The 24703-nt window shown below is 38.8% G+C and overlaps 4 protein-coding genes and 1 pseudogene across 4 annotated transcripts; all 5 read right to left on the bottom strand.

Annotated features, from left to right (window-relative positions):
- Positions 1-363: 363 nt before the first annotated feature.
- On the bottom strand, positions 364-3163 carry LOC127138918 (uncharacterized). Its single transcript, XM_051073158.1, has 4 exons — positions 2591-3163; positions 2133-2322; positions 1594-1740; positions 364-963 (listed from the first exon to the last, which is right to left on the bottom strand). Exons 1-4 carry the CDS (start codon positions 2746-2748, stop codon positions 694-696), a joined length of 765 nt encoding a protein of 254 aa, XP_050929115.1. The 5' UTR covers positions 2749-3163; the 3' UTR covers positions 364-693.
- Positions 3164-5051: 1888 nt separating this feature from the next.
- On the bottom strand, positions 5052-9628 carry LOC108893845 (uncharacterized). Its single transcript, XM_018692256.2, has 4 exons — positions 7193-9628; positions 6743-6986; positions 6129-6266; positions 5052-5560 (listed from the first exon to the last, which is right to left on the bottom strand). The coding sequence occupies exons 1-4, from the start codon at positions 7360-7362 to the stop codon at positions 5291-5293; spliced, it is 822 nt and encodes a 273-aa protein (XP_018547772.1). The 5' UTR covers positions 7363-9628; the 3' UTR covers positions 5052-5290.
- A 143-nt stretch (positions 9629-9771) lies between these two features.
- On the bottom strand, positions 9772-12305 carry LOC108893856 (uncharacterized). Its single transcript, XM_018692274.2, has 4 exons — positions 12089-12305; positions 11759-11957; positions 11460-11597; positions 9772-10685 (listed from the first exon to the last, which is right to left on the bottom strand). The coding sequence occupies exons 1-4, from the start codon at positions 12232-12234 to the stop codon at positions 10374-10376; spliced, it is 795 nt and encodes a 264-aa protein (XP_018547790.1). The 5' UTR covers positions 12235-12305; the 3' UTR covers positions 9772-10373.
- A 1406-nt stretch (positions 12306-13711) lies between these two features.
- Positions 13712-16219, bottom strand: LOC108893838 (uncharacterized). The gene is made up of 4 exons (XM_018692243.2): positions 15917-16219; positions 15582-15825; positions 15262-15399; positions 13712-14156 (listed from the first exon to the last, which is right to left on the bottom strand). Exons 1-4 carry the CDS (start codon positions 16093-16095, stop codon positions 13887-13889), a joined length of 831 nt encoding a protein of 276 aa, XP_018547759.1. The 5' UTR covers positions 16096-16219; the 3' UTR covers positions 13712-13886.
- A 2433-nt stretch (positions 16220-18652) lies between these two features.
- LOC108893898 (hatching enzyme 1.2-like) lies at positions 18653-22512 on the bottom strand (annotated as a pseudogene).
- Between the last annotated feature and the right edge of the window lie 2191 nt (positions 22513-24703).

The following is a 24703-nucleotide window of genomic DNA, read 5'->3' as shown; positions in this document are numbered from 1 at the left end:
TATTTTAGAACCTGGACCATATTTTCCCTGTGTTTCTGTGTGTAAATTAATGATAGAGACAAAAATCTCAGTATTGAGCAAGAATGGTGTACCAGACGACCACGAACAGAACAGTGCAATTGTCCATGTAAAAGTACATTCACTAAAGTGTTTGTTTTTGCCACTGACAGGCTCAGATTGAAAGAGATTTGAAAGTGAAATTCTTGTCAATATTTTGTAAAAATTTACATTTTAAATTAACCATAAGTAATGATTTATTCTGTTGCCTTTTTAAAAATATTTATTTTACTTTATATTTCTGTATATATTTTTTTACCCTATAAAGTGATTTCTGGTGTAAATCTGGTCAGACTGACAGAAATATTTGTTCAAAATAATGTATTTATTTATTTATTTATTAAAATTCCATACAAAAATACAAATTTAGAGGAAAAAATGATTTGGTTTTGACAATTTGAAATGCAAAGATGATCATATAGCAGCACACAGACAACGCGTCTTCAACTAAAGCTGTGAAATTTGCGATTCCCAATTCTAAATATCTATGTTTTATATGGTATATTTGCATGCATCTACGTTTTAAACAAGTGCTTCATATATTTGACTGCACTTCTCCAGATATTTTTGCACTAAGCTATAATAAAAAAAAAAAAAAAAGAGTATTTTCTGTTTTTCTTCATCATGTTTTCCCTGTCACAGACGCCGCACCAGGAGCGCATAGGGACGGATGGCTTTTTCAACAATCTCCTGCTCCTCTTCCTTAGACAGACCCTCTGAGAGGGGAACCAGCCAGTATTTATCATCGTTGTATTTCTCTCTGTACTTGGGATTGACTCGATTCTGCAGAACCACGTGGTACCTGTAGCCAGTTGAAGTGGAGGTGAAGGTTTTGGTGTAGGGTTCTGCCTCAGATATAAATGGGGTTGAATAAATCCCCCTGCCGTAGTTCTGACCTGCGCCTGGCTGTTGAGAGGAAATGACAAGTTGGTAGTATTAGAGATAAAGACACTGCTAGGGTCCAGCTGGCCACATTGGCCCCTAAAGATATCGAGCCTCTGGTCTATAGGGAGGGAATAGTCATTACAGAGGTGGCCCTCACCATTTTGTTTCAGCAGAAACATTGCTAAATATCACTACCAGACTCCGTTGACAAAAACAGCTATTTTATGGAGAAGAGCACAGGAGTTGCTGGAATACTGCTGCATTGATGAGTTACTTTATCTGTGTTAATGTGTTACTTTTAGTGGTGTAAAAAGTATTCAGATCCTCTACATAAGTTAAAGTACCACACAATAATGCAAACACACTAACCGTTCAAAGCGGTGGTATTGCAGCAACTCCTGTGTTCTGCAAGGTAGAATTACTGTTTTGGTCAGTGGAGTTTGGTAGCGATATATAGTTGTTTTTCTAGTTAAATCAAAAGGATCTTACTCTTTAAAAAGGTTAATGGGTAATGGATAAAGTTTTATCCATGTACAATTAAATCTATGACACAATAAAGTGAACAAAGCGTGAAGGGGTCTGATGATTTTCTGAAGCCACCATGAGGCCCCAAGTTCCTATCATCATCATTATAACAGAAATAAAACCCACTACAAATCGTGCAATGATGATGCCTCGAGCGCATTCCTTTGACGTCCCATGGTAGGACACGGGCCATTCCCCGGGCTTCGACTCCGTGGTGGTGCAGTATCCTCGCTCTCCCAGCCAAGCATTTCCATCTGGATATTTATCCAGCACCTGAGATCAAATAAAAAGCACAAATAAATCATATTAAAATAAAAAAATGGAAATAATAATAATTTCATATTCAAGACTGTGCAAGGTTCTTTTTGTTTTTGATTAATGTGAGATTTCGGTTCAGAACTTGATTGTTTTTGCTTTTGGGTCTCAAGTAAGTCAAAATAATTTTATTTTATTTTTTTATGACTTAAATGCAGAAACTATATGGCTGTGTAGTGATAGCAAAAACTTACATATATCATCTTTAAAAGTCCATAGTATTTTTTCTCTGTCTAGGCCACATCCAGTCAAACGTGGACAACATTAACCCAAAGGAGTATTCTTAAGTGCAGCATGACTTAAGTTCAGTATTTTCATTTAAGTCAAATCAAACTGTAGCTTATATTCACCTTGAGAGCGTAACGTTTCCATCCACAGGGACGCTCGTACACCTCCCCGCCTCTGTAAAACGTCTCAGTATCTTGCAAATCAGTGAAATCGTAGTCATACTGTGGATCGAAGAATTCTTCCTCGTCAATGATGATGCGACCCCCCTGTGATTGAGGAGATCTGGCTACAGACAAAAGGTTTGGGCCGGCCCTGAAGGTCAAAGCACAACAACATTTCAGAAAGCACAACAATTCAGACAAGACAACATTTCACAAAACATAATAACATTTCACAAAACAACATCTCACAAAACACTGAAATGTTGCTGTGTTTTGACCCTCAGGGCCACCGTAGTTTTAAATTAGACATAAAACAGAGGCGACTGCAGAGGTTGTGGGTTTATACAACAGACCTCCCTTTAGCTCAGAAAAAGAAAGAGAGCGAAGCAAATAAAAACTAAATAGAAGAAGACACATACCTTCCCATGAGTGCAGATATGAAGCCTGGGATGGTCATTGTTGAGCTTAAGAAATTTCCAACAGAAGCCCCTACAACCACGCTTTGTGATTGTAGAGATGTGACAGTGGCATTGCAGAGGATGGAAAGAGCCTCAAGTTTAACATCACTATCGGACATTTTCAGGCTGTTAAGTCAGAAAAAATGGAAGAAGTTTCTTCTTTGATTGCGTCTCTGGTAAAGACACAAAGATCAGGGAGCGGTTTATATCCGCAGGGGAAAAAGAACAGCCCATCTGGATCATGTTACACAGTCATACGTAATAATCATTATATAAACTGCAGCACTTGAGCTGGAGGTAGTTTCACTTTTGATACTGTTAGTCTGCAGGAAAAGTTTTCTCCGCCTTCCTCTGTCAGGAAGTTGCATTAAAGTAATCAGAGCTGGTTCCATTGGGACCGTTGTTCTGAGTCCAAGTTTAAGTGAGGAAGGAAAATGTTATCAGTGATTCCTTATGTACAGCTAAATAAAGTGGTCACTCCTCCCTCATTTAAAACCTCACTTAAAAAGATTATGACACTTTTGTTACAGTGACATTGATACCAATTTTTTTTTTTTTAAAAAGAGAGAATTCACAGAAGCAAGAAAATTAGTTGCATTTTGTTTATCTAATCTTTCCCTATTATTTTCTCATATTCATTTTCATACACAAATTAAATCCAACAGCATCAGCATATGTTGCAAGAATTAAACACAAGTACGTATCAGAATTTAATAACTTTCAACAAACTGACACTGAAACTTTACAGCTCTCACTGGTGTTTGTAGATAAACTGTATAAATACATAATGTTTTCTTATTTTTACAAATCTTCTCCAGCTTTAGCTCCTTTGTGATCGTTTTAAAAAATATGTAAATGTCGGAGTTGGAGTTGATCTGTAGATTTGTGTTGTGCTTGCTGAATTTAAATCTACAATAATACTTTAACTTTAAAGACTAGGTTTTGTATTTTATTCGAGTCTGTCTTACAGGCCCATATGAGCACTAAAGTAATTTACTGGCCTCTGTAACCATTTATTACTTCCGTACTGACAAAATCCAAGCTCTGTCATAATTCAGCCACTCTTTCACTAGTGTGTAAAGAAAGATATTAAACAATAAACAAGGTCAGAAGTAAAAATTATAAATTAATAAAAACAAATACATATCTATTATGTTCAATTTCTGCCAATAGATCCTTATAAATGTTACACACTGGTCCTTTAACTCAGCATGTTGTGTCACATATTTGTCTTTTATGCCGATGTATTATATACATTTGTATTTCTATATTGTTACTTGGAATGTTTTTATTTCGTGTTACCTGTCTAGGAACTACAGATGTAAATTTGAATTTCTGCTACAGTCCAGCATGTTTACATCTTGTTTTTTATACTGATGTTCATTAACGTGCATTGTCCTTATAAAACAAACAATAAAATTAATTTATTAAAAGGAAAAAAAAACAACCTTGGTGACCACCTGTAGCCACCAAAACAGCTTCAATGCTCCTAGGAAATGATTATCCAAGATTCTGCAGGGATGGCACACCATTCATCCAAAATATAATCCCTCATTTAGTGTTTTGACAGTGGAAGTGGAGAGAACAGCAACATGTTCAAATGGGTTGAGATCTGTTCACTGTGAAGGCTATATCAGATGATTCACATCATTTCCATACTCATCAAACATCCAGTGACCGCTCGTGCCCTTTGGACGGAGGAATTTCCAGTAAATTCTGAAAATGGTGAGTTTGTTTGATTTCAGTGTAAATCTACTCAAACTACAGCGGAGGCTTGGCATTTTAATGTATTCATTGTTCTATTTAATGTAATGTATTCATTGTTCTATTTAATGTAAACTCTAGTATGTAGCCACTTTAGTACTCTGTTGTTGAAGGGCCATAAAACAAACATTAAGGTAGACAAAAAAGTATTTTGCCTTGACTTTGTCGAATTCAATATTATTTATGGTGTCCCCAGCATCAAAAAAAAAAAAAAAAAAAGTCCCTGTTACTCTGGATAACCCACAGCAGACACTGCCAACCATTTTCACAGGGACTGTTTCTTAAAATAGTTACTGTTCAGTGAGGTCTGTGGATCATTATGAGTGAGAAAATATGTTCTTTGTAATATGTATAACTATAGCTCTTTGAGGCAACACAATGTACCTTTTGCTGAGCAACAGCGCCCTCTGCTGCCATTACTGGTAATTACTGCTGTTGGTCTCCGCAGGACCAAACTCTTTTTCTAAGTCTTGATATTTCTGTCAGTTTCCTGGCCGGATATTAGAGATAAACACTGTTATGACTTCTAAGTCTTTTTAACTGATCTACAGTTCAGCATTACTCTGAACTCTCTGGGCCTGATCCCAGCAGTTTAAGACATGAAGTCGGTGAACCATCATAATGATTCTGAAGTTGACTGTAAGATGAAATGATTACATAATGTATTATGGTTTATTTCAAAATTGAAAATTTAAGTGCAGGAAATTTACAGAAGCAAGAAAATTAGTAGCACTTTGTCTTCTTCCATCTTTCCATAAAAGTATATATTATTTTCTCCTTCATGTGCAAATGACATTTGACAGCATCAGAATATGTTATATGGACTACTGATGACACAATTAAGGGACTTTTAAAAATAGTGGTCAGATCTTTGGATTTTCTTCTGACCTTTTTCTGTCAGATTTGTTTCAGCAGGAGGCCATAAGGGCGAATGGCCTTCTCTACGATGTCCCGCTCTTCTGCTGCTGATATTCCCTGGGAGATGGGAATCAGCCAGTACTTATCGTTGTTGCATTTCCATCTGTATGCAGGGTTGATTCGATTCTGCAGAATCACTTTGTACCTTTTGCCGTCCTTTTGGGAGATGAATGATTTCGCGTATGGGATCGCTTCAGATATGTGAGGAGTAGAATAAATCCCCCTGCCGAACTGCTTCCTTGGACCTGGCTATTAAACACAAGTATGAATTGGAATTTATTGATATTTATTATATTTTTTCTTCATTATATCACTAGTTTGTAGATATACAGTGATTCTAATACAACACCAACAGTCAAATACAGTGTTTCTTTGTCTTAGTACAGGAAAAAATAATCACATCGCTATCTTTTATTCATGTTGCATACAGTGCAGACACACTTGATTATTTCATAGACAGGTGTACTTCACATATTATATAATTAAATATGCACAGATATGTGTACATTTCCAAGACAGAAATCTGAACATTAATTTTATTTTTACAAAGAAGTTTTTGGATATCTTTTCTAAATGTGTATTTGGTATGTTTTTCTTCCCACTAATTTGAAAGAAGATGTTGTGGAAGAAAATTAGCACAAAATCTCAAAATTGACCAGTGCATGAAAACAATGTTTTAATTTTTTGTGCCATTTTAATCAGAGGTGGTTTATCAGGCACACAGTTTCATACACTGAAATTTGATGTGTTATTTAATAATATAAAGATGTTGCATTTTACTGCATTATCACTGATGATAATGAATGTATGATCAAACCTTGTAGTGTCCTCCGATGATGGCTTCAGCACCTTTCATTGATGTCCCGTGGTAGGACACCGGCCACTCCCCAGGACAGGACTGGGTGCTCCTGTATCGGGTTCCCAACCAGGTGTTTCCATCGTACTTGTTCAGGACCTGTGATGAAAAAAAAAAACAAAAACATCATGTGACAACAGGTTTGGTTTCTGATTAGGTACTTAGCCTGTTGTTACTTTTAAGCAGCAATGGATTACTGATGCAGACTTCTTTTCTCCTCCTTATCCTTTCCCACAATACATCATGTTACAAACTCAGCTTCTCCCCTCTCCTCCTGTCACTCTCTGCAGGTGTTTCCTCCTGCAGAGCTGTACAGGATATGTGACTTTGGGACACCCGCTGCCCCCATGTTTAGAACTTGTTCTACTGCCTCCAATCCTTTAATTCTCCTTTGAAAACATGCTATAGTGTTTAATTTGCATTGGCAATGCTTTTCTCTCACAGTGTCAAAAAACGTAAGTAACATTTCCCACAACTCTGCAGTTTTTAAGGCAAATACTTTTCTCATTGGTCGGTAAATTCAGGACTCACATGTTTCACAAATTTAAAGTCAGATAAAACAAAGACATATTCACCTTGAGGGCAAACCGCTGCCAGCCACATGGGCGTTCGTACTTCTCTCCACCTCTCCAGTAAGTCTCGGTGTCTCTCAGCCTGGAGAAATCATAGTCGTACTCTGGGGCGAAGAATTCGTCCTCATCGATGATGTGATTCCTCCCATTTGGAGTGTCCACCACGTCCTCTCCAGGGAAGTTTGCCACTGGTTTACCACTTTGCAAGGTTTGTTGGATGCAGTGGAAGCTGGACCTCGACACCTGGCTGTGCGGTGAAGGAGGGAGGAGATGTAGTGTCACAACACATTCGAATTCTGTTCTTGTTGTCATTCACATCTGAATTATGTCTAGACTCCATGTCCTCAACATGTTCTGCAAACAGGAAAATGTGTTCACCAACTCTTAAATAACATCTGCTAAAACCTGTAGCATGAACCATTTTCAAAAGTTATTGGGATTTAGTGTAATTACCTGGTTTCATCTGCATCCAGGACAGTTGAGATGAAATACTTGATGAGCAGTTGCTCCTGTGGTGCTGCAGCAGCATGAGGAAAAGGTTGTAATCTTTGTTTTTGAACAGACGTTACGTTGGCATTGCAGATTACACTCAGAGCCTCAAGTGCAATGTCTCTGTGAATCATATCTGCAGTTAGATCTGTATTACAAAGGTAATAAACTGACGTCTTTGGAGGGGAAGTCGGAGTCTACAGTCCTGTTGTCTGGCTGAGTGGAATAACCCAGTGACATGAAGCAGGAACTGAAGCTCATATTTATAATCCTGATGCAGGTCAGGGTTGTGTAAACAAGCCTCCCTTCCAGTGTATAGATGAATGAACAGGTGATACCTGCTAAGCTGCATATATTTTCTTCAATTACACATTTCCTGGCAACAGTACAAGGAAATTTTCAGATGAAATGATGAAACACACATGCACATATTATCACACTTGTTAGGACGGTGGATCTCTTCCTTGGAAGTTTAAGGTAGAATTATGTGACTATTTGACCTTAAACTTCTTTCTTTCTTTAACTTCTGACACTCTGCTCCCTGAACACCTGTTGTTTCTCTGTGTAACTCTCTCTTTTTCAGGTACGATCTCCCTCCAACAGAGTGAGTGAGCAGCTTAAACTGCTGGAATCAAAAAGACTTAGAAGTCATTAAAAACCAGCGTTCATCTCTGATATCCAGCCAGGAAACTGACAGAAATATCAAGAATTACAGACACAGCACTTCCTGCTTCAGAAGCTAGGGATCATGGGTAATATACACCATTGAGCCATGTTTCAGTTCAGTGAGTGGGACTACGCAGTCAGAGCTCTGGTCAAGAGACTGATGGGCTTTTATTCTGTACATGAACCAGTTAACTGCTCAGACTCAGACACCAACAGAAATTGAAATGGCACAAGAAAAGCAGGTCTATACAACATAGGTTTAGAATGTGAAGAGCCTGAATAACAAAATAATAAGAGAAATAAATAAATCCACTAACTCCAAGAGGAGACAACAACAGTGCTGTTAAAACATCTCTGGCACAGCTGCAGCTACAATTCTCAAGAACATCAGGGACTGAACACACCCTGGTTATCACTCTATCACAGGAAACCAACTGAAGCCAACTGTTTTCATTTCTGAAAATCCTGAGATAAACCCTGACCCTTGCCATAATGACGGACCCAAAAATCATCTTTTTTTTTAAAATCCCCAATTGGACAAACCACCTGAATTAAGTCTTTAGTCTGAAATTTGTCCCCAAAAGTTACCTAATTGATCTCTTCAAAAGTTTCTGTTTCCATTTACCTTTGTTGCATATTTACCTAAGTTGAAAACAGAAGCGAAACTCGCGAGCTCTATTGTTTGTTATTGTGTAAGTAAAGTATGTGGTTATGTGTGTGGTCTAACTGGTTATCTTAGTTTGACATGAATCTTTGTGCAGATTTAATGATAAATAAATAAAAAAAAAAACAGTTCTTTAGTAATGAAAAAGAGGCAGTAACAGTATGAGCTGGATTAGACTGGAAGTCTCTTCACTGTAAGTCTTGTTTAACCAGTGATATATTAGAATTATTATTGTTTATGATTACCCACAAAAATGTGAGGGATTACTTCATATTCTCCACATTAAAGTGCAGCTTAAATCATTCATTCATCATGTCTTACATTGCATGTTGATTTAAATGGTGCTTAAATGTTTCAGTAAGGAGCACCAGTGTCAAAGATGACCAGTTAGACTACATACAGACAGCTTTCATTTTAGCTTCTTAGTAGCAGGTCATTCATCATCTCAATGAGCAGCCTGTGTCACAAGAGTGAGAACAATTTTTGATAAAGTTCCTACAGGCCTTTTAATCTTTATTACACTTACACAAACAAGTGTGAGTCTATTCAACTTTACCTGGCTCACTGCAGCCTCACACCTCAGCTGGTTGCTTGTCTGTGTGTGTGTGTGTGTTTATTTTCTTTATTGCCTCCACTGTGCATGAACAGTGAACAACATTCATTTCCAGTTTGCCACAGACCACTCAAAAAACCTTTGGTCAAAACATCTGAGCACACAACACAAAACAGCATTACAGTGACCCCCAGTGTTCAAACTGTGGATTACAATTCATCTCGGGATAATAACATATTTGGCACATACAGACCACACGACATGAACAAAGACAAAAAACAACAAATGAATAAATGTTAAAAACACTTAGCTTTCCCAGGGTCGAAGACCTTCAACCGGAGCAGCGAGGCGTCTCCATGTGCAGAAGGACCTCGTCAACAGGATGAGATCCAGATACAGCTCAGTCCGCAGGGTATAATCCACACAGCATTCACAGAGGTCTGCTCCCAGATACGCAGTCTACTCTTTTCAGAGCTCCTCCCTCCCACAGGTGGGATCATTTACCCTGATCTCCTCTGTGTCACACAGTTACTCACCACAGTAAAACTCAGTCTGAAGCAGCAGGAAACCTGTGACCTGTGATGGAAAGAGCTTCAATCACCAGAACACTTCACTACTTTGTCTCTCAATGTACAAAGAACAAAAAGAAAAGTAACAGTATTAACAATTTTCTTCACTGGGCTTTAATGTGTTTTTCCATTTGTTGTCACAGTGCAAAAGCAGTAAGCAGTAACAAAAGCACCTGAGCTGGTTGTTGATATGAGTTTCAGCAGGATGAACACAGCAGTAATACTGTGAAACAACAAGGTAACAAGGCTGCAAAAAAACTGAATAAACTTTCTGCTAAAATCAGCATCAATGATCTTATCTGAAGTCAAAAGTTTCATTTATCTGTTAGTGTGCAGCACATTTTCATTCACAGTGATCTGAACTTTGCACAGTTTCCTGTAGTTGTACAGTTGTTTTTTAGAAGAGGAGGTGATCGATCGATCTTCAGCACCAAAGCAAAGTTTAGTTCACACCCTCCACTGAGACGGTGACTGTGTTAAACTTTGATTCTAACGTTGATTATTGTCTCATCTGAATTCAAATGAACCAGTTTTGTTGAGAATAAAAGTAAACAATCAAAATATAATGTCTGTAAACATTCACTCACTGTGATCTCTTTATTGTGGAGAGACATTGATACCAAATCACTTTAAAACTTAATTTCATGTATTGTAGCTTATGGCCATTTTCATCTCCAATTACATTTGACAGCCTCAGATTACGTTGCACTTTTTTTTCACAGGTTTGTTTGGACTATAATTGACCTCTTGCAGCAGGAGGCCATAAGGACGGACGGCCCTCTCCACCATCATCTTCTCCTCTGCTTCTGGTGTTCCTTTGGGGATGGGAATCAGCCAGAAAAGGCTGTTGCAGTGTTTCTGTCTGTACTGGGGGTTGATTCGATTCTGCAGAATCACTTTGTACGTCTTGCCATTCTTGGAGGTGAATGTTTTGAGAAATCCCTCCGCCACAGAGACGTCAGGAGTAGAATAAACCCCCCTGCCGTACACCTGTCGATCACCTGCCTGTTAAACACAAGTATGAATCAGAATTCAATAACTTTCATCAAACTGATCAGTTCCACTGCTAACAGTGAAGTTTGTGTTTGTAGCACACACTCACATATTTCTTTGTGGTAGTAGAGGAAATTTTAACCACGCATTGTTATTTTATTTTTACAAATCTTCTCTGGTTTTAGCTCCATCTGGACAGTTGTGTTGTGTTTGCTGAATTCAAATCCACAATAATACTTTAACTTTAAAGACTAGGTTTTGTATTTCATTCTTACAGGCCCATATGAGCACTAAAATAATTCACTGGCCCCTGTAACCATTCATCAAAATCCACTGTGCTGCAAAATTGGATTTCATAGTTCAACTAAAGTTAAACACGTCAAGTTGATTAGCTCCAGAGTTGCAGTCATTATAGTACAAAGTTGTGTCTTCGTGTTTTCAGCTACCACACTGGACTCTGTACCATACAGCTCCACCCAGTGGCCAGTTGATGTAAGTTGACACAAACACAAATTTCTCAAAACCAGGTTGGCTGAGGAATGGCCAGAAATGCTGAGCAGGAATATCTTGTCAATTTTTCTATAGAAGGAGACCACTGCAAAACAACTAAGGAGTAATACTATTAATACTACTACTAAAGCAGACTGAGTTCTTTATTTTAAACATAAGAGTAAAATCACGTCACTCTTGGTAGACTTAATAGAGGAAGTTCTACGTCCTGTAACTCTATTAACTGTGTATTTCTTCTCTTTTATTCCAGCTGTTGTCATAAAGCTAAAAACGAACCTTGTAGCACTCTTTGATGATGCCGTCAGCACCTGCTGCTGATGTCCCGTGGTAGGACACAGGCCACTCTCCTGGACAGGACCCAGTTCTACTGTTTCCGGTTCCCAGCCAGGTGTCGTCACCGTACTTACCCTGGACCTGTGACATAAACAACAAGGTCAGAAGTTAAACCAGCAGAGGGCAGGTCACTGTAGACTGTCAGTGGCTGAGTTGCTTTGTGGGTAATGTAGGCATCAGGTGTTTATACTGAAGCAACTTGATGTTGATTCAAAGTCAAACAGAAATAAAAGTGTGTTCACCTTGAGGCCAAACCGGTACCAACCACAGGGGCGTTTATACTCCTCTCCACCTCTCGTATAAGGTGTCTCCGTGTCTTTCAAGTGGCTGAAATCATAGTCGAATCTGGGCTCAAATAATTTCTCCTCGTCGACAGTGAGATGAATTCGAAGCTTTCCTGTTTTTTTATCCTCACTTAAATCTTCGAGACTGACGTGGACACTTGGTACAAAGAAACAAAATTAGAGTCAAACGTGATGATCCACATTTACAGACAGCTGTAGACCATGACTATGATTTTCAGAAATAATCTTTAGCAGATATGTTACATAGATGATGTGTACAGTAGTTACGGTTTTTCATCGAAGATGGTGAGCAGCTGTGCTCCTCCAACATCATCAGGGTTCAGCTGTCCAGTGAGGTTCTGTTGTTGAACAGAGGTAACTGTGGCATTGCAGAGGAATCCCAAAGCTTCAAGTGCAATTTCTCTTTCAAGCATCTTGATGTTTTGTGAAAGCTCTAGCTTCTTACTTGGTTTATATACAGAGGAAGAAACAAGTATTTATAACACCACCTGACACCATCACTTAATAAGGTGGTGAGGTCAGACTGGGAGGAAGTGAAACTGAAGCAGTCAGCAGTTATGAGAGTGTGTGCAGACGGGTGTCGTCTCACCGTAAATCGTTAAAAATAGAATCTTTTATCTTTTGACGTATAACTCAGCAAAGAGACCACAGAGTTCAGGATGTGGTTTATATCTGCAGGGAGAAACAGCCCACTAACTATGTAAACTGCACAGGGAGGTAGTTTCACTTTGGTGCTGTTTGTTTGTGCAGGAAAAGCAGGGGGAACTATCCGCCAGGAAAACAGCTTCCGGATGAGAAACCACATGATGTGGTCATAAGTGCCAGTTTCACTCTGAGTGAAAGTCTAAGTGAGGAAGGAAAATGTTATCAGTCATTCCTTATGTACAGCTAAATAAAGCAGTCACTCCTCTCTTATGAGTGTTAAAGAGACCAACAAAACTTCACTTTGTATGTTAATGAAAACTTTCTTTATGAAGGTGACTGGATATAAACTTCAGAATAAAGCTATTAATCAAATGTTTTTCAACTTAAATGCAAATACAAACCATAAACTTACAATTTGGATGTTTGACACAATTCTAATGTTTCATCTGGATTTCAAATTGCTGAATAGAGAAGCAAATAGGCAAATATAATGAGAGACACTGATCCAGGACACATTCGGGGTGTTAAAAACAACTCTGAAATTAAATTTTACTTCATAAACCATTAACATATATTGTCTTTATCTCAATGTCAAACAAGAGAGATAACATATATGTATAATGATTGCAATCAGTCTCTACAAGAACACAACAGTGGGAAGTGGTTTGCAGGTGCACATGACAGAGGGTAAAGAGTGCGGGAAAGTGAGAGCAACCAGGTTCTCAGTGCTTAGATTATAATAATGTAACATTATCGGTGTGTGTGTGTTTGTGGGTGTAAATGTTGGGGCTTAGTATTTTTTTTTTTTTGGTTTGTACATGTTTATCAGAGAAAATAAGTTAAGGCCTTTAAGTTTCAGGTGGAAAAAATGTATACTTGTACCAATTTTCTTGTAAAAATTTTAAACTGAAAACCTGAAGGGTTAAAGAAACAAAATGTAACTTTTGCTGAGCAACAGCGCCCTCTACAGACATGAGTGGGGATTTATGTTGTTTGGCTCAGAGTTGTCATGTGCAGAAAACAAAGACCATCACTCTCTTAACCAGAGCTCTGACTGCCGAGTCCAAGTCACCATATTACCCATGATCCTGTAGCAAACACCCCAAACTCTGTTTCTAATTCTTGGTATTATCAAAAACCATTGTAATGATTCTGAAGCTGATATTTAAAGGTAAAGTGGTTATATTATATATTATAGCTTATTTAAAATTTTAGTTCAGTGCAATAAATTCACAGAAGAAGAAGTAGTAATAGTTTGTTTATTCCTACTTTTCATAAAGCAAATGTACATATTATTTTCCCATTACATTTGACAGCATCAGAGTATGTTGCATGGACTACTGATGATACAATTAACTGACTTTCTCAAATAAATCTCAGAAAAACAAGTGGTCAGATCTGTGAGTTTTCTTTTCCTCTGTTAGACCTGTTTCAGCAGGAGGCCATAAGGACGGATGGCCTTCTCTACGATGTCTTGCTCTTCTGCTGCCGATGTTCCATGGGGGATGGGAATCAGCCAGTACTTATCGTTGTTGTATTTCCGTCTGTATGCAGGGTTGATTCGATTCTGCAGAATCACTTTGTACGTCTTGCCGTCCTTTTGAGAGGTGAAAGTTTTGGCGTAGTAGGTGGCCTCTGCGATATCTGGGGTAGAATAAATCCCTCTGCCGTACGCCTGCCCTGGACCTGGCTGTGAAACACATAAACATGAAAAAAATGACAGTTCAGACTTTGAAAACTGAGCTGGAGCCAGTCAGGACAGAGAAAGTGAAAGTCCAAAACAAGGTTCATATTTTTCTCACATTTGATCTGGTTAGTTTTGGTTTCACATCGCAGTTTTGCAAGTGCACTAAAGAACTTTTGGTTGAACTTTGGTCCAGACCGTGGTCTGAGTCACCTTTCACACCTGCTATTTTGGTTTGGCCCAAACAAAGAACATTGTTCCTAGGACAAAAACTGCTTTTAAATTAAGGCCGAAGATAATACATATCACCATGAAACTTCCCCAGCTGATTGCTTACATTAAGATAATTATGTTATTTATTAGTTCTAATTCAACATTGGATAAAGCCTGATTCAAACTTCTTGTTTCATTTTGTTTTTACAGAGAAGATTTTGAATGTCTTTTTAACCACTCCACTGTCAACAGCCATAAAATAATAATAATTTTGCCATGTTTTTTAGGAATATAATGTTCTATAAATCAGGCTGTTCCTGTACTTGTACTCGTATTCATAAAAGTGTCCCTGATACCACTTTACGGCAGCGTGACGTTCAGTTGGGCAGTCAGGTGCTAATTGGGAGCAAGCAGGAGGAATGTTGGTGGTGTGGAGGTATTTCAAAGTGGATGATGGTGACAAAAGTAAAGCGAACTGCAAATTATGCTCTGCAAATCTGTCAAGAGGAGGGACGAAAGAGATTACTTTCAAGACAGTACTTCAGTCACAGCAATTTCTTACAGCCAGAGAATTAAACAATATCTGATGAAAATAAGACACGTTTTTTTAAATGTACGAAGTGTAATGGCATTAGTAAGTACTCATATTGGTACTCGGTATTGGCAAGTACTTCAAATGTAAGTACTTGTACTTGTAATTGGATTGAAAAAAATGTGGCATCAGTGCATCCCTAGATGTCACTCAATCCCAAACACTGCTCCTTCCAATTTGCTTTGAGCAGAGCAAAAGAGATGCCAGTTACTGTTATTTTAATCAGAGCACTGGGCATTTAACTGCATCTACTGAACTTTAATGTAGCACAGATGAACACTGATGATAATGAATGTATGATCAAACCTTGTAGTATCCTTCGATGATGCCCTCAGCACCTTTCTTTGATGTCCCGTGGTAGGACACCGGCCACTCCCCAGGACAGGACTGGGTGCTCCGGTACTGGGTTCCCAGCCAGGTGTTTTCACAGTACTTGTCCAGGATCTGTGATAAAAAGTATTTACATCATGCACGCTGCTGGAAACAGGCAATGTTCACCAAATCAGCTTTATGATATGATTCACAAATCACATTTAGGTTTCACACAAAAAATGAAAAAAAAAACAACAAAAAACCTGGAAGAAAACTCTGGGATTTAGAGTCAGATAAAGCAAAGACATATTCACCTTGAGGCCAAACCGGTACCAACCACTTGGGCGTTCGTACTTCTCTCCACCTCTCCAGTAAGTCTCGGTGTCTCTCAGCCCAGAGAAATCATAGTCGTACTGTGGGGCGAAGAATTCGTCCTCGTCGATGATGTGATTCCTCCCACTCGGGGTATCAAACAGGTCCTGTCTGGGGAAACTAGCCGCCTCTGCCCCGGTTTGCAAAGTGTGTTGGATGCAGCAGAAGTTGGATCTTGACACCTGGCTGTAACGTGAGGAGGGAGGAGATGCACGTTCAAAGAAAATCTATTCACCAGCTCTCATAACTTATTCAAAATTCACTTGAGGGTAATTACCTGCTTTCATCTGCATCCAGGACAGTACAGACAAGTTGCTTGATGACCAGCTGCTCCTGTGATGCTGCTTGAAAGCCAGCAGCGCGAAGAACAGGTTGCGACGCTTGTCTCTGAACAGACGTTACGTTGGCATTGCAGATTACACTCAGAGCCTCAAGTGCAATGTCTCTGTGAATCATATCTGCAGTTAGATCTGGTATTACAAAGGTAATAAACTGACGTCTTTGGAGGGGAAGTTGGAGTCTACAGTCCTGTTGTCTGGCTGAGTGGAATGACCCAGTGAAATGAAGCAGGAACTGAAGCTCATATTTATAATCCTGATGCAGGTCAGGGTTGTGTAAACACACTTACCTCTGGCACGTTGATCAATTTTTTTTTTTTACTATTTTTTGAGGAACATTTCTCAGCAACAGGAGTGAAGAAATTTTCAGATGAAATGGTGAAACACACACACACACACACACACACACACATACAGCTATGATCTCTCTCTAACAGAGTGAGTCAGCAGCTTAAACTGCTGGAATCAGGCCAAGATCAGTTAAAAAGACGTAGAAGTCATTAAAAGCCAGAGTTCATCTCTGATATCCAGCCAGGAAACGAGAAATGTCAAGCGTTTTGACAAACCGTCACAGCTCCAATTCCAATTCCAAAGAAAATCAGGGACTGAACACACCCTGATTACCACACTTCTGCCTTATCCATTTAATGGTGAAACACACACACACACACACACAGAATAGACTTTTGAGGACGGCTGATCTCTTCAAAGTTTGTTCAACATTTCTACCTCAATCAGGTGTGAAAAAAAGTTTTTTTTCTGGTTTTTCCACTCAGTTTTTTTTTTTTTTTTTTTTTTTTGCATGAGTTGAAAACACAGAAAACCCAGGTTCAGGTCCAGTCAAGTCTTCAGGTATGTTTGAAACCCTACCTGGCTCCTGGTTGCTGTTAAGCAGTTTGGGAGCAGAGACCAAGTCTGAAAACTTGAGATCTGTGCATGACACATAATAATCCAGCAGGTTAAAAGCCTGCAAGATGACGAAATTCAGTTGCCATTTCCTTTTGAGTTTCAGGCACATTCAGAGCTGCATGTGCAACAAGACGCCGTGCATCCTGCCACCAGAAGCAGCTCTGACAGCTTTCTATCAGAGACAGCATTAAGGCTTTCAGCAGTTTGCTCTGCTACAGCTGCAGCTACAGTTCTGCAGAATTTCAGAAGATGAACACACCTTTATCAAAATTCTGCTTTATCAGTTTACTTAGAGCCTTGTAGCATTACAGGACAGCATCTGAAGCTTTCACACACACATATATATCTCCCAACAATCCCACATTTGTAACCAAGACTGACCAGATGTGAGGAAGTGAAAATGGGTTTGATCTCTGTTTGAACTCTGAACTCCTGAGCTTGAACTTCCTGTTTTCATCCTTAACACAACTAATTACCCTTTACACAATCAGTTCTCACTTTTCTTGTCAGGACAAGTGCAGAAGGGGAAGAAAAGTCTCTTAAAGTGTGGTTTAGAGAAGTCAGAAAAAACTTTCCATGTCAGTGAACTGAGGTCAGCAGCACATACAGGAGCATCACCATTTACAGTAACAGGAACATTTATTCAGACATTAATAAGAGCAGTGAGACAGAGACAATGAACAGTACAATCAGGTGCAGACAAACTTCATACTCTGATTCAGTAAAGATGGATTATTCACCCAAATTCAAAAATAACAGCCCCTTTAAGGTTTAAATTAAAGGATAATGCCTGTGTTTTTTAACATTTTTCTCACTACCAGACTCCATTGACAAAAACAGTATTTTTACATTATCATTTGGGAAGTAGCCATTAGACCATGGTGAACTGTGGCCATAAAGGGATGAACATGGTCAGCAACAACACTCAGAATAGGCTGTGGCATTTAAACCATGATTGATTATTATTAAAGGCTCAAAGTATGTCAAGAAAACTTTCCTCCTCCATTACACCACCACCACCAGACAAAGGCAAATTCTCCTACCATTTTCACGTCTCAGCAGAAATCCAGATTCATCAGAATCTCTGGGAACTGGTCTGGCCTGTCTCCTCTCCCATTCTGCTGTTTGAAGCTCTGCTGCCACACAATTGGCTTTCTGGATAATTGCATCAGGTGTTCCCAATAAAGTGTTCAACACAAACACACAGACACACATGTATGTCCACTTTTTTCATTACACAAACTTAGGTAGTAAACTCTGGACACAGGAGCACTCATTTGTCCAGTGGTTTAACTACCTGGTCTAAGGCCAACCTGAAGTAATCAGATCTAAAGAGCGTCTTTACAATGGGGCCTTGAAAACTTTACACAAAAAGCAAAAAAGGTGTCACCTTTGCAGCATTTTACATAAATACAAGTTTTACGTTTTACTACTTTTATTGATTTTCATTAGGTGGATATTAAATGTTTAAATTGAAGTGGTTCAGCTCAACCTCTGTAAATACATGAAGACGGGTGTAACCTGGGACCTGCTTGATCATGTAAAACTCACTATTAAACCTAATGAGCTTCAAGAGAACTAGAACATGCTGGTTCATCAACAAACCTGTTCTCAGGTCTAATAAATTTTTTCTAGCTACTAAGTGTGTGTCTTACTGTGTCATGTTGTGTCATGTTGTGTTGTTTACTGTATCTGTCTCTATCAAATTAACCAATAAACTTAAAAAATAGTGTCTAAAAGTGCACAAACAACAAACAAGACTTCAGTGAGCATGCACATTGTGGTTTATTGTCAATGTAATGTCCTGAATTGTATTAACCTTTGTGCACCCTTGCAGAAAATTATGATGTTTTACTCTCGGTGCAAAAAATGTTCAGTTCCTAAAAAGTGCTATAAAAATATTATATATCAATATTTATTTGAGTTTCACTGCACTAAATCTTTTGACCCAGATCATAACTATTAAATTTACATGTATTTCTTAAATAATTTTAACCCTTTAATGCCATTTTTGGAATATTAACCCAGAGGACAGCAGGACAGCAGTCAGAGCCCCTCCAGAGAAAAGTTAAAACTAATTTTTCCAAAACACACATTCATACTACAGTTTAACATTAATACCAACACACCCAGACCATTTTAGTTGTAATCATGTATTCTGTTACCAAGCAATAGTCAGAAATGCAACAGAAAAAGGCCTCAATGAAACAGCATATAATGGAGCCCTCAGCACACGGGTTAAAAAGTCAGAAAACATCCTCAGAGCTATAAACAGTTGGTTTGATGTCTGAATTGACTTCATGTTGTCGGGACTGTTTTCATCACCTGTTAGAAGAAAAAAACAGAAACATGTCAAAGGCAAAAAAATTCTTTTCTTCTCTCAGCTCAGTGCTTGGTCAGGACCCCCTTACTGTCATGTTCCAAAGTGCAGGCTACACTACAACATTATTAAAGTTCTGTATGGTTATGTTTAGGCAGCAGCTGGTTGAAGTTAGAGACTATGGTCTGAGTTAAGGCAGAAAAAATTCAAAGTGACTTCAGCTTGTGTCCTCCTGTAAAAAGTTAAACCACAGTTCGTCTGTGCAGCAGTTTATTGACTCATAGTTAAGTGACATCTAGTGGCCGAAGCTAAGTACGACAGAAACAAAGCAGATGTATAAAGAGCAAGAGAGTCTCGTTCCACGCGGCAGACAACACGGAGAGTTCTATTGGACCACCCTGCATTTTAAAACGTGACGTCATAGCGTTCTTGACCAAGCGTTCGTACGTGACGACTGAGGAGTGAGAACGTGTCGTAGCAACTGGCGTATAGCGTGTTATATATAAACTAGTGTGTGTTGCATTTCTCTTACTGTTTAACAGTTGTACAGCCTGTTCACTCTGATGACGTCGTTCCGGCTCATCTGGGTGGCTTCGCCAAGCTGAACATTAGGGTCCGGGATGGGCACCATGGTGGGCAAACCATTCCAAGAGGCCGCGGTACTGAAATCAATACACGGGTTTTTAAGAATAAACTGTTGGTTTATTGTTTAAGAGTCAGTTCATTCATCAGGTGACTGGATCAATGTTAACATAATTTGTATGAGTGAGACAGGAATTAGCTAAATGTACCACTAAAAGAAAAAGTTCTATCAACAAAAAATTATATAATCAATCAATGTATATCTGAGTAAACAGATGTTAAGTGAGTGGTGGTGTCCACAAACCTGCCATACTGCATGACAGAGTTGTAGTCGTAGGGGGTGTTCAGGTTCAGAGTGTTGACGATGTAGAATTGATTCCAGTACCCTGAGAGGGAAAAAATCAAACAACTGAATAACTGTCTTTTTCTGTGTCTGTTCATCTTCAACTTTAGAAGTTAGTTTTGCAGCAGAATTTAAGTTAAAAACTGTGAGTTTTGGACGGTTGTTAATAAAACAAGCAGTTGGAACACAGCAGGTTGTAGGAAAACTATTTTTCACTAACAAAATAATTACTCGATTAATTGAGAAAATAACTGGCAGAGTTACTGGTTATTAAATAGTGTAGTGTAACATGATAATTTTAATGTTAAGGGTGTTTGTTGTGTGTGTGTGTGTGTGTGTGGATGCTCAGGTGCTGACTGGGTTCGATGTTCTGCCACAGGACTCGGATGTGCTGGTCTCTGTCGGAGCGACTCTGCTCGATGGTGGAAGCCGAGGGCGTGGAGCAGCTCGTGCTGGACAGGTGCCAAAGCTTATGCAGCCCTGACGGCTCAGAGACAGCACTTGGGCGCTACCCCGGCGGCCAATATAGGAGTAACACCTGTATTAATTTCATTAAATAAAAAATGATAGTAATGATCAGAGCAGGCAGGAAAGAAATCTTGGCTTTGTTATTTCTAAATAACTAAGAAGCACAAACACAAGTTTGAGTTAAGATTGTTACCCTGTGCCGGACTGGATGCTCAGGTAGTCTCTCTGGTTGGTTCTTGGGACGAAATGAACGCAGGAGACACGCTGGAAGGACTGCAGCCCACTCTCAATGATGGCGCGTTCCTGAAGAGCTGAAAGAATGTGCAAGAGAAAACATGCATGTTCAGTACATACTCATAGATTTTAATGAGCATGTGCAGCTTTAATGTTTTTCACTGTGGCTTATGATCTGATGCCTGGTTGAAAAAAAAGAAAAATAGAAAGACGAGAGAAAATTAGGGAGGATGGAAGGAAATTTGAAAAGACGGGTGTATCTATATCTAAACATAAAATCTGGACATACAGATGCAGGCTTTATTGGCACAACAGTCCTGACTTTACTAAATGGTGAAAATTATTGCTTCCCATTGCCTCTTTTGAATCTTTAATCACAAGGGTTAATAATTACCCATAGAAGTTTTATGGAGTTTGGTCTAATTTTTAAATGTATATAAAGAAAGGGACATAACAGAATGAAAACCATCAATAAAGTATTAATGTAATTTTCCTCCTAGTTTATTTCTTTATTTCACTTGAATTAGTTACCATATGTGGCCAAATTGGTTTCATTCTGTTAGTTTTGTTATTGGTTCTTCAGGTACACATTACAGCCAACCTCTTGGCTCTGTAATACTTAGTGTTAGTTTTCTGAATAGCACGTATAACAATAATATGAATGCCTGTATCTATCAATCAGTCTATCTAAATGTGTGTGCAAACATAATCAGAACAAACTAAATTAAAGTATTTCCCTTACAGTGACATTCAGATTTCCTGACCATTCCAATGGACAGATTTGTTTGAAAACATTAAAAGCTACAAATCTTTCATATGTTATTTTGACATATATTACAAAGTAATATAACATCTCATGTTTACCTTAAACACAAATTAAATACGTCCATTGGAATGATCAGTCGACTTGAATGGATTAAAAATTTCTTGAAAAATTATTCTGCCACTTACAGTAATGATTGGCAATGACATAAGGCACGTAGACATTTCCATCGCTGTGTTTGACCCACTTGCAGTTGTAAGAGGTGCACGGGTCAGCGTTTCTTTTGGTTTCATTGCTATAAGCAATGTCACCTATGACAAAGGGCTCATCCTTTGTACGCACTGTTGGAGGAAAATATTAAATGTCATCAGTAATTTCAACAAATAAATTAGTTTAATTTAATTTTAGAAATAAACATAGCTGAGGGTTTGGACACGTAAAATGACTTACCAACATCCTTGTTGGCCCTCCACAGGAGCTCAGAGACAGACAGCTCCTAGATCAGGGAGATTACTCATTAGTGAGGACTCACATGAAAAGTTAAATGTGTTTATGTAGAGTGGAATGCACAGTTTAAGATCAGACATATTCCCTTATTATGTAATCAGTTGTTTGGTGTTCTTGGGGTGTGGATTTAGATCCAGGTTGTCAGAATTATGTTGATGTCACACAGGAAAACAGAAAGATGTTTCCAATAAAGCACAAATTCACTCCTCATTTCACCTTCATGTTGAATCCTGTTGTTTTCTAAATCTGAACACAAAGACTTTACAGGTTTCCTCACCTTCTTTTTGGCCCAGGAGCAGTCGGAGACCACGAGGAGGATCAGGAGACCGAGGGTGCACTTCAGCAAAGCCATGTTACCATCAGCCTGCAGGTGTTAACACCTGGATCATCCTGCAGCTCTAGTTTATACCCCCCCACACACACACACACCCCTTTCCCCTTCTCTTTTTCTCTCTTTCTTCACAACAATATGAGGACATTTTCAGATGAAATGGTGAAAGACACACTGACTTGTTGCTACAACTCTTAGGACAGTGGATCTCTTAATAGGAAATGTAAAGCAACATTATGTTACTATAACACCTTAAAATAACAGCTTCAGAACCACTGTGGTGGTTCACTGACTTGTAACAGGGAGAATGGAGTCTGTCATTCCCACTCTGCTCGCTGAACACCTGTTCTTGCTCTATGTAACTTTGGTGAGCAGGGGCGATCTCCTGCTAGCTGACTTTATCATTAAAAACCAGCGTTAATCGCCGATATCCAGTGAGAAAACTAGGGGAGGGAGAACATGGTATTAAAAATAGTAATAATAGAGGTAGTAAGGATGAGAGTTATGATAGAAATAATGATAGCATCAATAGTAGCAATAAGACAAGAAGCAGGACTAATCATTTTAAATATACCAGCAGGTGTTGAGCAGGGTTGTAGGAGCAGCAGGAGGCATGTCTTCACTAATCAGACTCTGCAGCTCCAGAGGCAGAAATACCTGAAAAAAGAAAAGTGATAGGAAAAGAGGAGAGAGATGAAAGAGCACAAAACTATAGGAAAGGGAAGATGTTGAGTTAGTGGCATGCATTTATGGGATATGAATATGTACAGATGGAAAAGGAGAGAGGGAGAGAGGAGCCCAGTGCATCATGGGAAGTCGCCCGGCAGTCTAGGCCTATGGAATTACTAGGGAATGGTTCAAGCATGCCTGAGCAAATACAAGAACTTCAGTTTTATCTGAGTTTAGCAGAAAATTGCTGGTCACACAAGTCTTAATGTCCTTAAGGCAGTTTAGCTAAATGATTGGTTTCATTGGGCTTCACTGACAAGTATAGTTAAGTATCATCTGCATAACAGTGGATGTTTTCCTAATAACGTTGCCTAAAGGAAACATATACAGGGTGAACAGAATTGGTCCAAGTGCAGAACCTTGTGGAAATCCATGTTTAACTTTTGTGTGCAAGGAGGATTTGTCATCAACACGTACAAACTGAAGCCTATCAGATAGATAGGACTTAAACCAGTTCAGTGCGGTTTCTTTAAAGCCAATAAAATGCTCCAGTCTCTGAAACAGAATGTGATGGTCAAATTCAGTATCAAATGCAGCACTAAGATCAAACAAAACAAGTGCAGAGACAAGTCTGATGTAAACCACTTTACCACTCGGTCTCAGAGCCTCAAAGTTAAACTGTGTTGCTTTAAATCACATGATTCATGCACATTGTGGTGTATCTGCAGGTGGATGGAGCAGCACATGTGCATATTTAGTGTAGTGTATACAGTATATATTTAGAATGTGAGGGGCCTCATTAGCAAATACACAGCATAAATAAATAAATCCAAGGTGCAACAGCACTATTGCACATCTCTGACACAACTGCAGCTGTGATTCTAAAGAATCTCAGGGACTGAACACACCCTGATTATCACACTTCTGCTTTATTTGTTTATACCACTGTAACATCTTCAAGGGTCATTTCAGGAACATGATGAATAATGAAGCACATGCATGCACACGCACATATTGATAGACTTTTGAGGACAGTTGATCTCATTCAGCATCTGTTTGCTACATTGTGTTTTTAATCAATAAACCAACTTTTCTACATCAGTCAGGCATGGAGCTGCATCGACAACAAGGTTAAAAATCTGTGCAGACTGGTGGAAACAGGTTTGTCAGGTTTGTGTTTTTAGACATCTCAGAAAAACTTTCCATGTCAGTGAACTGAAGTCAGTAGCACATGAACATACAGGAGCATGACCATTTACAGTAGTGACACTGAGAACATTTATTCAGACATTAATAAGAGCAACGAGACGGAGACAATGAAAAGTCCAGGTCTCAGGAGGATCTGGATCAGAAGGACAGGTTAACTTTTTTCATCTTTTATTTACCCCCAAAAAACTTAAGCACTGTGCTGTGGTAGCCATAGATCCCTTAATTTGTCAGTTCATTATAGTAAAACAAATATCTTTAAAAAAAAACTAAATTCAAAAAGCCCTTAAGTGACTAAGTATAATTTAAGGAGTGCATAACTTAGGCTGATTTAAACATCAATTTGAAATATGACAAATCCATAATTATAAATTAACATGAGTTTGCTGCAGCT

The sequence above is a fragment of the Lates calcarifer genome, linkage group LG10, assembly GCF_001640805.2.
Source record: "Lates calcarifer isolate ASB-BC8 linkage group LG10, TLL_Latcal_v3, whole genome shotgun sequence".
Classification (NCBI taxonomy): Eukaryota; Metazoa; Chordata; class Actinopteri; family Centropomidae; genus Lates; species Lates calcarifer.
The sequence above is the reverse complement of the archived record's forward strand: the minus strand, read 5'-3'. Positions and strand labels throughout refer to the sequence as shown.

What these genes read in the sequence shown, in the direction of transcription:
- LOC127138918 (XM_051073158.1), bottom strand. Translation starts at nt 2,748, where the DNA reads ATGTCCGATAGTGATGTTAAACTTGAGGCTCTTTCCATCCTCTGCAAT. An exon ending in ATATCTGCACTCATGGGAAG is followed by an intron (nt 2,323 to 2,590) that starts GTATGTGTCTTC and finishes TTTGACCTTCAG; the next exon opens with GGCCGGCCCAAACCTTTTGT. An exon ending in TCATCATTGCACGATTTGTA is followed by an intron (nt 964 to 1,593) that starts GTGGGTTTTATT and finishes TCCTCTCAACAG; the next exon opens with CCAGGCGCAGGTCAGAACTA.
- LOC108893845 (XM_018692256.2), bottom strand. Translation starts at nt 7,362, where the DNA reads ATGATTCACAGAGACATTGCACTTGAGGCTCTGAGTGTAATCTGCAAT. An exon ending in CTGGATGCAGATGAAACCAG is followed by an intron (nt 6,987 to 7,192) that starts GTAATTACACTA and finishes TTCACCGCACAG; the next exon opens with CCAGGTGTCGAGGTCCAGCT. An exon ending in GGCAGCGGTTTGCCCTCAAG is followed by an intron (nt 6,267 to 6,742) that starts GTGAATATGTCT and finishes TTTTCATCACAG; the next exon opens with GTCCTGAACAAGTACGATGG.
- LOC108893856 (XM_018692274.2), bottom strand. Translation starts at nt 12,234, where the DNA reads ATGCTTGAAAGAGAAATTGCACTTGAAGCTTTGGGATTCCTCTGCAAT. An exon ending in GGTACCGGTTTGGCCTCAAG is followed by an intron (nt 11,598 to 11,758) that starts GTGAACACACTT and finishes TTTATGTCACAG; the next exon opens with GTCCAGGGTAAGTACGGTGA. An exon ending in TCATCAAAGAGTGCTACAAG is followed by an intron (nt 10,686 to 11,459) that starts GTTCGTTTTTAG and finishes TGTGTTTAACAG; the next exon opens with GCAGGTGATCGACAGGTGTA.
- LOC108893838 (XM_018692243.2), bottom strand. Translation starts at nt 16,095, where the DNA reads ATGATTCACAGAGACATTGCACTTGAGGCTCTGAGTGTAATCTGCAAT. An exon ending in GGTACCGGTTTGGCCTCAAG is followed by an intron (nt 15,400 to 15,581) that starts GTGAATATGTCT and finishes TTTTTATCACAG; the next exon opens with ATCCTGGACAAGTACTGTGA. An exon ending in TCATCGAAGGATACTACAAG is followed by an intron (nt 14,157 to 15,261) that starts GTTTGATCATAC and finishes TGTGTTTCACAG; the next exon opens with CCAGGTCCAGGGCAGGCGTA.